Source organism: Rhamphochromis longiceps, linkage group LG10, assembly GCF_057381845.1.
Source record: "Rhamphochromis longiceps isolate RC_006_pf linkage group LG10, R_longiceps_female_GT1.1, whole genome shotgun sequence".
NCBI lineage: Eukaryota > Metazoa > Chordata > Actinopteri > Cichliformes > Cichlidae > Rhamphochromis > Rhamphochromis longiceps.
In genome coordinates, this window is record NC_140566.1 from 29,099,525 (window position 1) to 29,113,622 (window position 14,098).

General features: G+C 41.6%; 1 protein-coding gene across 1 annotated transcript; it reads left to right on the plus strand.

The window, feature by feature from the left end:
• Positions 1-13,617, plus strand: LOC146661163 (adapter molecule crk-like). The gene is made up of 3 exons (XM_085421236.1): positions 1-519; positions 4,772-5,376; positions 9,009-13,617. The coding sequence occupies exons 1-3, from the start codon at positions 300-302 to the stop codon at positions 9,141-9,143; spliced, it is 960 nt and encodes a 319-aa protein (XP_085277362.1). The 5' UTR covers positions 1-299; the 3' UTR covers positions 9,144-13,617.
• Positions 13,618-14,098: the final 481 nt, after the last annotated feature.

Here is a 14,098-nt window from a genome sequence, read left to right on the forward strand (position 1 = left end):
CGGTAGATGAGGTCAACTTTTCCCTAGATCCGCCATTTCAGCCTTGGAGTTTCTTGTTGCACGATAGTTATGATTTTTTTTAGTTATTTTAAACAACAAAAAGTAGATCATTTGGATTTGTGGTGCAGAATTCGTTCCGCCGAAATAAACCCCTTGATATTACGCTTAGACGTTACGAAAATCGTGCCGTTGTGACGTTTTTCCAGCGGGAGTGTTAGTCAACCAAAGTTTTTGTATGAGTTGCGGATAGGGAGAGGCGAAGGGGAAAGGCCTCAAGCCTTGGAAGGGATTTCACAGCCATGGCCGGTAATTTTGATGCCGAAGACCGTGCAAGCTGGTATTGGGGGAGACTGAGCCGCCAGGAGGCGGTTTCTCTTTTACAGGGACAGAGACATGGTGTTTTCCTCGTGAGGGACTCGATAACCATCCCCGGAGACTACGTGCTCTCCGTGTCGGAGAACTCCAGAGTGTCCCATTATATCGTCAACAGTATCAGCAACAACAGACAATCTGGATCAGGTAACGTTGGTCTACTTCTCACTTTAACTGAACTTGACCCTCTTCGTGTTCCCTTGGCTCTAACATAAGGAGTACTTTCATTTTAAACCTGCTTTGCTAGGATTTAGCTCACTCGCTCTTCAAGCAGCGCCAGACTCCCTTTCGGAATTGTCTAATTGATCAAGACAGTAGTAGATCCACAAATATATCCTGGTTTTACCAAATAAATTTACAACCTTTTCGCGTTTTGGAGGCTTCTTTTTTAAGTCGGCGTATTTGTAATAACAAAAATCACCACTCTGTTCAACAAAACGTTATACATGTGGTTTACACACCTCTCTACCGCCCACTCGATCCCCAAGCCACGCCAGACTCCCCTTAGGAATTGTCCAATTTTAAAAAAATCAGAGTAACTCCACAAGCACTCAAATCTTACCATTAGAGATTTACACATTTATTTATTTTAGTGTTTTTGAAGCTCAGTTTTAAAATCATTATTCATATAATAATGAAATCTTGGATGCAAAACAAAACTTTGTAGGTATGCTGTACACATCTCTTTCCGCAAACCAGCCAGACTACCTTTAGGAATTGTCCTATTTAACAGATTTTACTAAATCCAAAATGTTTTCCCCCTATTTACCCTATAAATCTACATCTTTCTGGGTTTTTAAAACTATTTTAAAAAGTCGGCATGTATGTAATAAATCTCCACTATCCGCCCACAAACTCCTCAGGCAACATTGAACTCCTTTCTGGAATTGTCTAATTAACATTACTTCCCTAAAGCCACTAACATATATGTACAGTAACATGCAGGTTTATAACTTTCCGTGATTATTAAAGCTGTCTTTTAAAACTGGTATATAGTTTTACTAAGTTCTGTGAGTCAGTGTTGCTTTTAACTGAAAAATGAAGGTGAGTAGTATTATTGAATCTAATTCCCATGTGTGGTTGATGGAGGTTTCTTTAAAGGATAGTAGAGCTGGGCGATAGAACATAACGATATGTATCGCGATATAACTTTTACTCGATAGAGAAATTAAACTATCGCGATAGACTTCGCCGCTCTTGTCATCTTAAAAAAAAAAAAAAAAAAAAGGTCAGCCAAGCCAATCCAAATTAAGTAGCGCAGAGCCGAACCAATCACAGCCGCAGCGTCACGTCGCGTGACTTGTTACGTACAGCACAAGTGCCAAGCCGCACGTGTGTTTGTTTGGGAAGCAGCCAGCGGGTAATGGAGCCAGCGGGTAATGGAGCCAGCGGGTAATGGAGCCAGCGGGTAATGGAGGAAATGAGTGTGCCGACTAGAAAACTCAACCGAGCGTGACCGAAGAGAAAACAGATGATGGTTCCAACGCCGGAGAGATTGTCGAACGGAAGAGCCATAGAAGTTCCGTAGTGTGAAGGTATTTCGGCTATTTCAAGTCTGACAAAAAACAGAGTAGCGTGCACTGTAAATTGTGCCGAAAGCAAGTCTGGAAATACAATAAACTGGTGCATGCGTCACACTGTGCGCCACGTTATTTCTACAATACTGTTACTGTTAATTCTACTCTCTGCAGTGTTTAAATGCTTACATATACACACAGTTACTGTCCCTCCACACATACGACTCGGTTCTGCTTCTATGCCCCAGCTTTGTTTACTTTTTCCCACCGAGGCTTCTAGACTTCTGATTGGCCAACATTTCTGCACGGTTAGAAATCTAGCGCCACCTGCTGCTTTGGCATGTTCATAGCAGCGTTTTCCTTCATTTCTGCCTTTATGTGTGGACGGGATTATTTTTTAAAACGAAAACGGAAAATCTCCGTTTTCAAAAATACCCGTGTACGTGTGGACGTAGCCTCAGTCTCTGACTGGAAGCGCTAATTCGTCATTCGGCTTTTGTCAGACTAAAGTAACTGTTAAAACTGTTTGAAAAGCTAAACTATACAACAAGGAGAGATTGAGAATTTCCTTTTAGTTCTCAGTTTATTTGATATTGACAAAAGTTAGTCAGTTTTGTCTGTTCTTCTGTAAAACAAACTAAGATTTATTTTTAGAATTAATATTTTGTTTCTAAGTGGAATTGACAATTTAGTCTGTTTTGTTTGTTCTATTTTGAAACTTAAACGCTTTAGCGGCTGCCTTTTGTGTAGTTTGTAATATTTGCCTTTATTTATCTGAAAAAGTCTCATGTTCCTTAAGTACATCTACCCTGTTGAACTTATTATGGGAAATAAATATTTAAATAAAAACAAGCTGCTGATTATTTCACATTTTACTTGTGAGCAACGGCACATTTAAATCTTACAAATATAGTTATTTGGCTTATATCGTGATATATCGTTATCGCCTGAAATGAAAAAAACATATCGTGATATGAAAAAATCTCATATCGCCCAGCTCTAAAGGATAGTAAACAACCGCATTTTAGTCATTCAGCCGCTGTTTTTGTTAAGGGTAATATATTTTTTGGCGGTGTTTTGTCCCTGTTTAGCAGCAGGACTACCCTTCAGCAGGTAAAGAGGTAAGGTGAGCTGGTGTGAGCAACTGTTATTACTGCTGTTGCTGCTGCTGCAGAGGTTGAATGAACTGGGGAAGTTCCGCTGTCACAACGGGGGGGATGACTGGTCAGATTGGTGCTTCAGGAATGTCTGTGATCAGGCCCTATTGCGCACACACACACCCGTACTTGCAGGTTTTGCCGTTGTGCTTGAGGCTCTTAATGGCTGTTGCACAATCCTCGTCCTTTCTGAACTTCCCTGTGTCTTGTTTCCCAGTAGTAAATCAGGGGATGGCCTCATAGATGGTAAAAGAGACTGTACGCAAAATGATTCTCCTCATAGTTGTCACATTTATTTTGAAATGACAAACAAGTGCTTAATTCAGCTGTGGTGCTGTTTGAGTCAGGACAGTTGAACTCAAAGTGACACAGTGTCATAATTGAGTCATTCCTGAATCCACGCCCTGCAGAAACTTGCTCTGCTGCTCTTCTCTTCTGTCGTTTATCTGGCTGTACCAAGCCCTCGTGGAAGTTAGTAAATCAGTGAGAAGTAGGCTAGATACTGTTTGCCTTTATTGATGCATTATCAATTTTATTATCCCTCAAAAATCAATCTGCTCAGGTCTAATGTGTCAGTTAGTTACATGACAAATTTTCCCACAGGCACCAACAGCACAAACACAGTGGGCAGCTCCACTTCAGTGGGTGTTTCTCTAACACCACCAAGTTTGTACTTGTGTGCTTGCTCAGTACACTATTTGGCAAATGTACTTGAGAATTCAGACTACTGAGGATGGGAGGGAAGACAGTCATTCTGCAGTTACGATCACAATACAGTATCATCTGTTACGTTCCCCTGGGGGGGGTCTAGGCGGTGAGGGGGAAGTAACAAAAGTGACCGGGTCAGAAAAAGGAGTCAAGGAGGCGAAACAGTTTAAATAAAACAGTTTTATTGAAGTAAGTCAACTAAAAGAGACGGACAAGCCGTTATCACCATAAAACACCAACAAAACACAAACAAAACTCAGGCGTTGGTCAAATAAAGCAAAAAGTCAAAAGGAAAGCGCAGCTCACTAGCTGGAAACCACACTACACAGCTCACTAGCTGGAAACCACACTACACAGCTCACTAGCTGGACAACACACTACACAGCTCACTAGCTGGACAACACACTACACAGCTCACTAGCTGGACAACACACTACACAGCTCACTAGCTGGACAACACACTACACAGCTCACTAGCTGGAAACTACCGCAAACACTCAGCTCACTAGCTGTACCCACACAAAATGGCACTCTGGCCCAGAGCTCACCCTGCTCTGGGCTTAAATACCCTTAATTGCTGATGGGAGTCAGCTGTACAGGAGGGAAAGGTGGCACCTCAGGCAGGAGGTAGTGGGACACGCCCACACAGGCACCCTCAGGAGAGAGAGAGGCCCTGCTAGGGCCGTAACACATCACTGTTAATGTTGCATGTCGATCTAAAGGAACCTACCTGCCTTTGGTCTTATTCATATCTGTTATTAGTTGTCTTCTAATATCAAGAGATTTATATAACTGCTTATTAAGTTATATTAGGTAACATTGATCACATGACTTTTTGCACACTTTCATTTTCTCTTTCACTAAAATGGTTATGTGTGCACAGCTTAACGTGTTTATTAAAGAAAAAACAAACAGGCTAGGTGGCAAAATTATTATTATTTTATTATGAAATAGGGGTTTGTCCTAATTTTTTTTTTATTTTTCAGCAAGCTAATAAAGTCTCATTTCTTCCACCAGGATTGGCTCCTTCTCGGTTTCGGATTGGGGATCAGGAGTTTGATGGGCTGCCGGCTCTGCTGGAGTTCTACAAGATCCACTACCTGGACACCACAACGCTCATAGAGCCTGTGAACAGAGGCAGGCAGTCAGGCCTCATCAGCCCCCCCGCTGTCGGACCTCCCCAGCAGACCGAGGAAGGCGAGTATGTCCGGGCACTGTTTGACTTCCCTGGCAACGACTATGAGGACCTCCCCTTCCGCAGGGGGGACATCTTGCGCGTGCTGGAGAAACCAGAGGAGCAGTGGTGGCACGCCAAGAACCAGGAGGGCCGAGTCGGGATGATCCCTGTGCCTTATGTGGAAAGGTTCCGACCCTCTTCGCCCACTGCAGCCAGTCTTAGTCCGGTACCCGCAGGGACCGGACAAGGCGGCCATGTTGGCGGGGTAATGGGCAGCACAGATGGAACAGGTTCTCCTCAGGCCACCGCTCTGGGGGAACCGGGCCCGTATGCTCAGCCTGTGGTCAACACTCAGCTCCCAAACCTACAGAACGGGCCGGTCTATGCCCGGGCAATTCAGAAGCGGGTGCCCAACGCTTACGACAAGACGGCGCTGGCTCTGGAGGTACTAATCTTATCACCAGTTACTTTCCTCTTGTTTATTGTGAATCACTCTTCCCCCCCTTATTTTCCACTTTCAAAAGGGTCCGAGCCGAGGCGGCGTAGATTGTCCCGATTGTTATAATGGCTTACTCATGCATGTGAGCACGCACACTGTGTCTTTATAAATGCAGGCTGACAGCGAGCATGAGGACATTCAGAGTGGAGACATAGATCCTTTACAGTGGCCTCTCTTCATGCACACACTGCAGCCCAATGGGTTAATGTGAAAGTTGCATTGAACATTCATTACCACTGAGGTCCAGTGGAGCACAACGCTTTTAAGTTGCTTTGTGGTGATGTACTGAATAGTACATTCTACAGTAATCTGGACTCAGTGTCTCCACATTGCACACGTTTGCCGTTTGGCCAACTAAACTTTTAGCTTTTCCATTTATTATTTTTTCAGCTCTGATATCAGGGTTGGGTGATTTGCTCCATAGTCCAGTCATCCTGTTACCTGTGTTGGATTGCTAATTGTCAACAGCATCCGTGCTAGGCGGCAGAGGTTATCCACCCTCCATAATGCGCAGTGTTTGGCCCAAACATGCTTATCTACCTTCCTCGTATAGGTGTACTGTATGGCCAGTTTGGGTTGTTTTCTTATGTGTAGATCTCACCTGTCTCTCACACACAGCTCAGTTTTTCACTGACAAGTATACCTGGTGGGGAAGAGTCAAGGAGAAGATATGAGAGCATCTCCAGCTTAAACGAGTCCAACAGTCAGAAATATCCTGCTGTTTTCTCTCATTTGACTATGATGGATGGTGTTTCTGCAGGTGTGAACCTGTGTGTGCACGCCCAGACACGTCTGTGTTGGAAATGGTCGTTGTATATGGAGATGCAATGTGAAACTGTAGTGAAGCACATCGCCGTGCATGTTGACCATAATCGGCGTTGTCCATCGATGGAACTATAGTTGATGTGCTCCATTGAGCTGTAGCAGTGGGTTACAATCTGATTACATTAGTCTGTGATTCGGAATATGAACAGTTTAATGAAATTACAGCTAGTTAAACAGCAATACTGCAACCGCTGGACAGTAAAAGTATTTCCAGGATTTCTTTTTATATGCAGGAGAAAAGATGTGAAGCTTCTGAGGAGTGATTCTGATTTATAGCACGAAGCTGCAAGAATGTGACAGTAAGGCTACGTTCACACTGCAGGCGAAAGCGCATCAAATCCGATTTTTTTTGACCCTATGCAACCCATATCCGATCATGGTATGACAGTGTGAACAGCACAAATCCGATATTTTCACATTCGATCTGGGTCACTTTCGTATGTGGTGCTGAATCCGATACATATCCGATGTTTTAGAAAGCGACTGCTGTTTGAACGGTCAAGTCGCATTAAATCAGTCTTTTACGTCACTGACACAAGACAGACGCCAATTATCCAGAAGACCGAGAAGACATCGCGAACGCTTCCTGGCCATCAAGTGTAGATGTTAGTGAAACTGTTGGGAAGACAACGTGAACATTTTATTTGTACTGTATAATCTGCAGATTCTGACAGAAATCTGCAGCTATCCTTTGAAGCACCGCTCCTCTAAAACAGCAATAAGGATCATTATTAGGTTATCTACATTATTATGTAAATGACAAAATAACTTAAAGCAAAAATTGGGAAACGTAAAGTCCGAAGTCTTTATATTAAGGGCCATTAGTCAAACAATATTGTTTGGTCTGGGTCTAAACAGAGCGCGCTGTGTGTGACATCTTCTTTTGCGCATGCGGGCTGCTTTTAACGTTCACACTAGAGCGCGTTTGCTGTCGCATTTTTTTTTGTAGTGTGAACAAGCAGACAAAAAAATCGGATTTGATCAAAAAATCGGAATTGAGCATCAAGACCTGCAGTGTGAACGTAGCCTTAAGTGCAAACTGCTCTGGCCAGAAACAACAACCCACCACAGCGAGCATGATGGCAGGTCTGCAAAGCCAAATGCTGTGACGACCTGATAACGTCCTTTAATCTAAGGCAGGGCCGGTAACTGGATTTTAATTTCATTACGATTGTTTCCAGCAATTATGGAACTAAAAAATAAACAAACAAACAGGGATTTAAAAATATGAATCTTTCTGCATTTATTTTCCTTACAATGCTTCTGATTTCTTGTTTGCGTGTGGTATTAACGCCTTTTGGCTTTGCAGCGCTGCGTTTTCAGTCGTTTGTAAATGCTGAGTGCGAGCCAAGACCATACAGACCTACTATATATAGGAGGTAACACTCACAGGTTTTCTGTAAGTAAAACCTGAGGAAGGTTTATTAAGAGCCGCCTCTGTTTCCGGATCACTGAGGATTTCTCCCTCTGTCTGTGTTTGGCGGCTTGTGGCCGTTGGTAGTTTGCTTTGATTTGCTGTGCAGGTTTCCCGAGGCGTGCAAGCTCATTCCCACCCAGGCCTCTGTTCTCTGGCGGTTTCCCTTGAGACTCTGGCTTTATGGTGAAAAACACTCATTAGTCTGGACCCAAAACTCCTCAGTGGGTGACTTTGTGTCCCTCACCACCCAAACGAAAGATCTTCTGCGTGTCCTCATTACTCTGACAGCAGTATGAAAGGTTTAGTGTTACACTGTAAACTGGGAAGTTCACAGGATGTAATAAGCAGTGTAAGAATTTACTTTCTACAAGGAGTAAATAAGTAATTTGTGAGTGTTTAAAAGGTAAAAACTTACATGTTTGGTAACAGCCCCAACACTGGCTGGAACTGATTTAACAGGAAAAAATAATTAACAGTAATGATGCGTAGTTCCAAAAGAAAGAAAAAAGACAACTAAAGTAAATTTAATCTGCTTGGCGCATCCAGTCTTTGGATGAACTGCTGTCAGCAGAGCCCCCTGCTTAAAATCCACTGTTTATTTGACTCTCATCGGTAAGGACAGAAGCCACTGCAGTGTTTGAATGATCACAAGTGGAAGATGGTGTGAGGTAAAGCAGACGAGATGGCATTGCACTGTTTTATAAATGGCTGCTGTTATTAAAGTGGTTGGCAGAAATTTTGCAGCCAGTATCCAAATATAGACTATTTGTGCATTTAATAAAGACTGAGGCTGGATTATTGGGGTGATACTAATTTCTAAGGAGTAAAAAGAAAACCTTTTATTAATGTATTAGCTGATATTGAATTAACTTTCATAGTATTTTGAAGGCCAATATACCCAAATCTATATCTAATTTATGAAAAATGTGAATTGCATCTGGTGTCCATTTCCAGCTTCTGTGTCCACTAAAATGACCTTCATGGGATAAATATGTCACTCACACTAGGAAGGAAAAATTCAGCCAAACACGAACACAGCATCTCGTTGAGTAAATGAAGCGGATCAAACCGGCCGGATCTGATTATCAGATGAAAGCTGACGAATGTGGAAGTCCTGTAATTTGGCCTGTATGGTTTCTCTGCTCTACAGCTGTAAAATGAAGATGGGTCAATCAATGTCACATCAATGCATTTCTTTCTGCGGGCTTTGATAGAAATCAGACGCTGAGCTTGTATTGATAACTTTGACTTGCATGTGTCAGAGTTTATTTAGAGCGTGAAGAGGACGTGTAAGGATTGCCGAATATGCCTGACTTTTCTTTTTATTATTTAACAGGTGGGGGACACCGTAAAAGTGACCAAGATCAACGTGAACGGCCAATGGGAGGGTGAATGCAAAGGCAAACGAGGCCACTTTCCTTTCACCCACGTTCGGTTGTTGGAACAGTACTATCCAGACGACGAGAGCTGAGAAGCGCAGGCTCCCGTCACCTCCAGCACATCCCCTCGCTTTCAGTTTCGTCATGCTGGAATAGAAGAAGATTTCTGCAAGCACACACTATATGAAACTCTGAGCTAAACTGGTCAGTGTTTCCTGCCCACCCCAACATGTGATGTGTTGGCTGATCTTGTCTAATGTCTTTTTGATGAACCCCAGTCATATTAAGAGTTCACCCTGTGGTCGGACTGATATCGGTTTGCCTGCATTGTGAAACATCACTGCAGACACACTGAAGTACATGGCAGCATGTATTGGTTCACCCAGGATGACACTGGAAGGTCCGTTAACGGTTTGACGAGAAAGGCCTTTATTTAACCCTTTTGAGGCAACCAAGAAACAAACAAGTCAAGAACTTGCTAAACTTTTTTGTATAATCATAGTTTAAAAGATATAAGAACAATAGGATTTTGCTTTAGCGTGCTTACACACCTAAAGTTTTCACTCAGGTTGGGGGAAACATGGGGTTTTTATCTTAACCAAAATCTGCAGTCGTACTCAGGTGCAGGTTTTCCAATTTAAAGTAACTAATATTTAATTTTAATACAAATCCAAAAGTTAAACCACTGTTTAAATACATGTGATCAGATAAACTGTCACAGTAATGTCCTGATCAATCTTTGTATCCAATCTCTATAATTATGCAAGAATGGCGTAGCCAAAGTAGTTGGTATGAGTGAGTTTGTTGTGCTTATGCAACAGTTTTTCCTTAAAACGTAAACTTTTTAATCGTTTTTAATCTTATTTTCACCCGTTGGGCACAGTTTATATAATATCAGGCCCAGCCAATAACCTTAACACATTTCTTTATTAGACTAGCTAATGATGACGTCTGCCTGTAACCACAGCTGTTACTGTCCAGTCTTTTTAACACAGAGCCCCCAAAGTCCACTAATGTGAGGTTTGTCTTTTTGAGCAAGGACGTATCTTCACTCTGGTGGACTTCAGCTCTGTGTACTTGTAGTAAATTTGTGTAAACTGGAAATGTCAGAGCCAAATACAGGTATCAAAGCCCCCCCCCCCCCCCCCCGCTCAGAGGGCGTTGATGCTACACAAGTGTACTGATTCTGAGCATGTTGATCAAACACAGCTAAACCTGTTAATACCTCCTATTTAACAGAGGTATTGAATAGAAAACGTATTAAAGACGGCACAGGTGACCGATATCAGTCAAACCCCGGTTTACATGCTTCCATCCCAGTATTGAAATCATCACATCACACAGCAGAGTCATCCTCCTCCTCCTCCCCGTTGTATCCGTGCATCTCCAGCCACTACCTTTCACTGACACCTGCAGGAGGGAAATGGAGATAAAACGGGAGATAAAACACTGCGGCTCTCACAGATGTGTGTGTCTGTGAGAGATTTTTTTGTTTGCTTGTGCTAGACTGTGAACCTCAGAGTGAAACCAACAAAGACTTTACCTGATGACTGTCCTGTGGAGACAGCGTCACCACTTTACCACACCCTACACTACAAACCAAGTCCTCTTTTTTTGTTGTTGATGTACAAAAAGTGGAAAATAATATTATAGAAGTAACTCTATATACATGCACACCTTACATGCTAAATACTGTAAACGTTTCCCCTCTTTATGCTGATTTTCTCTTACTTTGTATGGCCAGAGAGTGTACACCTTTTTTATTTTTCTCTTTTAAGACGCAGAAATGCGAAAGAACAAAACGAGCACCCTGTCACAGAGGAAGGAACAATCCCGTGAGGCTGCTTTATTAAAGGATGCAAGGAGAAAGGTTGAGGGATTTTATTTTTGTCATCCTGGTGGGCTGATACGACAGTCATTCGGAGACGCTTTTAAGATAAAATCCACCACCTAAAAAAAGTATTACTGCTAAAACGGACATGTTTTTTCATGTTGTTTCTCGTGCCATAAGGGTGCCATGGATGGCATTTGCTGTAACTTTGTTTGTCATCTTGAGCACACAAAGCTTTTATAAACATTCACAGTCCTGCTGGCACCGTGGCATTATAAATAGAAAGCTGAAACTCATCTGTTACTAAGGACATGTTTGTTCTCAGAAACGAGGAGAGGAATCAGCAACTTAGGATTTTTTTTTTTTTTTTTTGTAAATTTTGTCATTAGTACAGACTTGACAATGGTTGTGAAATGTGGTGAGTGGCATTGAAACTGATAAAACACTGTGTGTGTGTGTGTGTGTGTGTGTGTGTGTGAGGGAGGGGGGAAGAGTCTTAAATTGGGGGTGTGATTGGTTGCACCCTGTATTTTTACCAGGTCAGAAACTCATTTATCATCTTTGTCAGGATGCATTCAAAGATTGAGTTGCTGGCAGTGCTTACTGAAACAGGAACCCCTGCTGCACATAGATTTTTTTGTTTTGTTTTGTTTTTCTTGGTCACGAGGGAGGGTCCGCATCCTCCGCGGACCTGCCTTATATTTGTTCTTGGAAAAGATGAGAAGTTAAATTGGGAAGTGACTGGCTTGAAGTTGAAGTCTCGAGGACACACCCAGAATTGCATGTTATTTTTCTGGTTCTCCAAAATTAAGAAGTTCAGACCTGCCCTGGAGCTAAAGCGATAAATGATGCCTACGTGTCCCTCCTATGGTTATTAGGGGACGGAGGATGAGAAGATGTTCACCTCACACCTCGCAGTACAGATCTGGGGTTCTCAAACTCTGTGGGAGGGGAAAAAATAACACCCCACAGTTTGAATTTGTCAGTAATGTGGAAGAGTGGTCCAAAAAAGAATTTTTATCTCAATGGAGATGGTCCAGTGCAACTAACAGATTCCCTAAAATACACACAGAACTATTTTTCATCTTGTTGCCCACACCTGTGCAGTTTGAGAACCACTTATGTCGACCCCAGTGTTAGCGACACCTGCCTTCTCTCAGATATTATGGAACTAAACCCGCCACGTCGCTCTCAGAGCATCCAAAAACAGACACGTGCAGATGTTCCAGTGTCAGGGTAGTGTGCTCGATGTGGAAACGGTAACTGTTACACTTTCACCTGTGAATAAACCTCTTCCTACATAAATGCATTCCCCCAGGAGGTAACTGCCCCCTACCGTCCAAATGTGTGCAGTAAGGGGGGGGGCAAAAGAAATGCTTAAAAAAATAAAGAAACGCTGACCTTAAATTTGGGGAAATGAGGGGACAGATCAGTTGAGTAATTGGAGGTAAACATTTGTCTGCTTTTTTTTTTTTCCCGCTTTTCCCTTTCACTCTTTTTTTGTGTGTAACTGTATGACAGCAGTATCTGTAAGCTAGTTACTTGCATACCTATCTTAAAGGTTGTAACTTGTCAGATTTTTAATATTTTTTTTCGTTAGTTTAGTAGCTAGTAGCCAGAAAGGGTTTGTTTATTTCACTTTAGTTTTGAAAGTATTTAGTTAGTTTGGTTTTTATTGGTTTCACGGGTAGTTTTAGTCATTAGTCTTTAACTGGCTGTCTTAATCTTTAATTTATTATTATACAGGGGTGTGGTTAATGTTGAGAAATATGACCAAATAGAGCAAAAATGAAATCTTCTCTATGTTAGTTATTGTTTGCTTTATTTTGTCTTATTGTATTTCACACACTTTTTTTTTTTTTTTTTTTTTTAAATAAGAAACCAAAAAAGAAAAAAAACTTTCACCACCTCCTTCTGCACAGGCTTGTGTGGTTGGGCAGAAAGGAAAAAGTAGTGCCCTACATGAAGCTTCTCACAACAATTTGTTGGGGATTTATTTGTTTTATTTTATTTTCTCTGTGTGTGTGGTTAACAAATGATTATGATTCTTGGAAGGAGATGTCGCTATGTGCTTTTCATATGAATTTCTGTGCGCTTGGAGCTTCACAGGGCGAGTCCAGTTTAGTTTCTATTCAAGAGAAGGCAGACGTCTCCAAAACATGATGCAAGAAGGTGAATCAGAACTTTAAAAATACCGGTAATAAATCTATAATAATGATGCCATCACAGGCACGTTTAGTGATAAAACCTACGGGGGTCCTTAAAGTGCTTTAAATGATCGCAGCTGTGTGTTGGTGGGGAGGTTGGACACAATTTTCAAACACATTTAAGAGCGCAGAAGCTGTGTTGAGTTTACGTTGTGTGTAATTTTCCTTCATATTTCTTTTGTTGAGATTCAGATTTATGGAAAATATTTTTGTACACCATTAATGTCATGTTTTATAACCGTATACAGTATGTACAGCCCCGTTTGTGCTGCATTAATAAATCCATGCAATATTTCCACGTCCCAAAGGAGACATTTTTGAGTGCTTTGTGTGGAACGTGACACAAATGAAACCTGCTGCTGCTGTCTTGGTGATTGTGGGGTGAAATGGAAAGCTTCTTTTAAAAACAAATATAAAATCTGGTGTGAAATGGTGATTTTTATTTTTCAAACGGTCGTTTGTGATTCCTTTTCTGGTTTACTGCTGATTTTTGGGATGTTCACCTCACTGTTACTCAGTTCTGCCACATTAGTTAAAGACCGATCACCTACAAACATGCACCTTATCTAGTGGTGATTTCAGAACAAGCAAAAATTGTATTTCTTTTCAGGAGATTGTACAATGAGTCAAAATCTTTTATTTTGAAGTCAAAATTAGCTTTTTATCTTCTGTAGTGTGTAATCTATCAATGTATCCTAGTCAATAAATATACACCTAATTGTCAGGGTGCACTTTATCGGTGTGTGAAATTATTCCGTTTATCTACATTCAGGGTTTATAAATGCTAAGTTTACTGTATGCACATTCTACAGAAAAGGTTTGGCTTTAGCTTTAGTTTTCATTACACAACAATACAAACAGACTTGGACAAGTGGAAGAGGATGGATGGTGGGAATAATACAAACATTTGGGACTCAGTCACAAAGACATCCCAGTATCAATAAATACTGGGACTCAAGCCTCCTGTTGCTGGTTATGAAGACAAAAATTTAACATTAAAACAGTAATT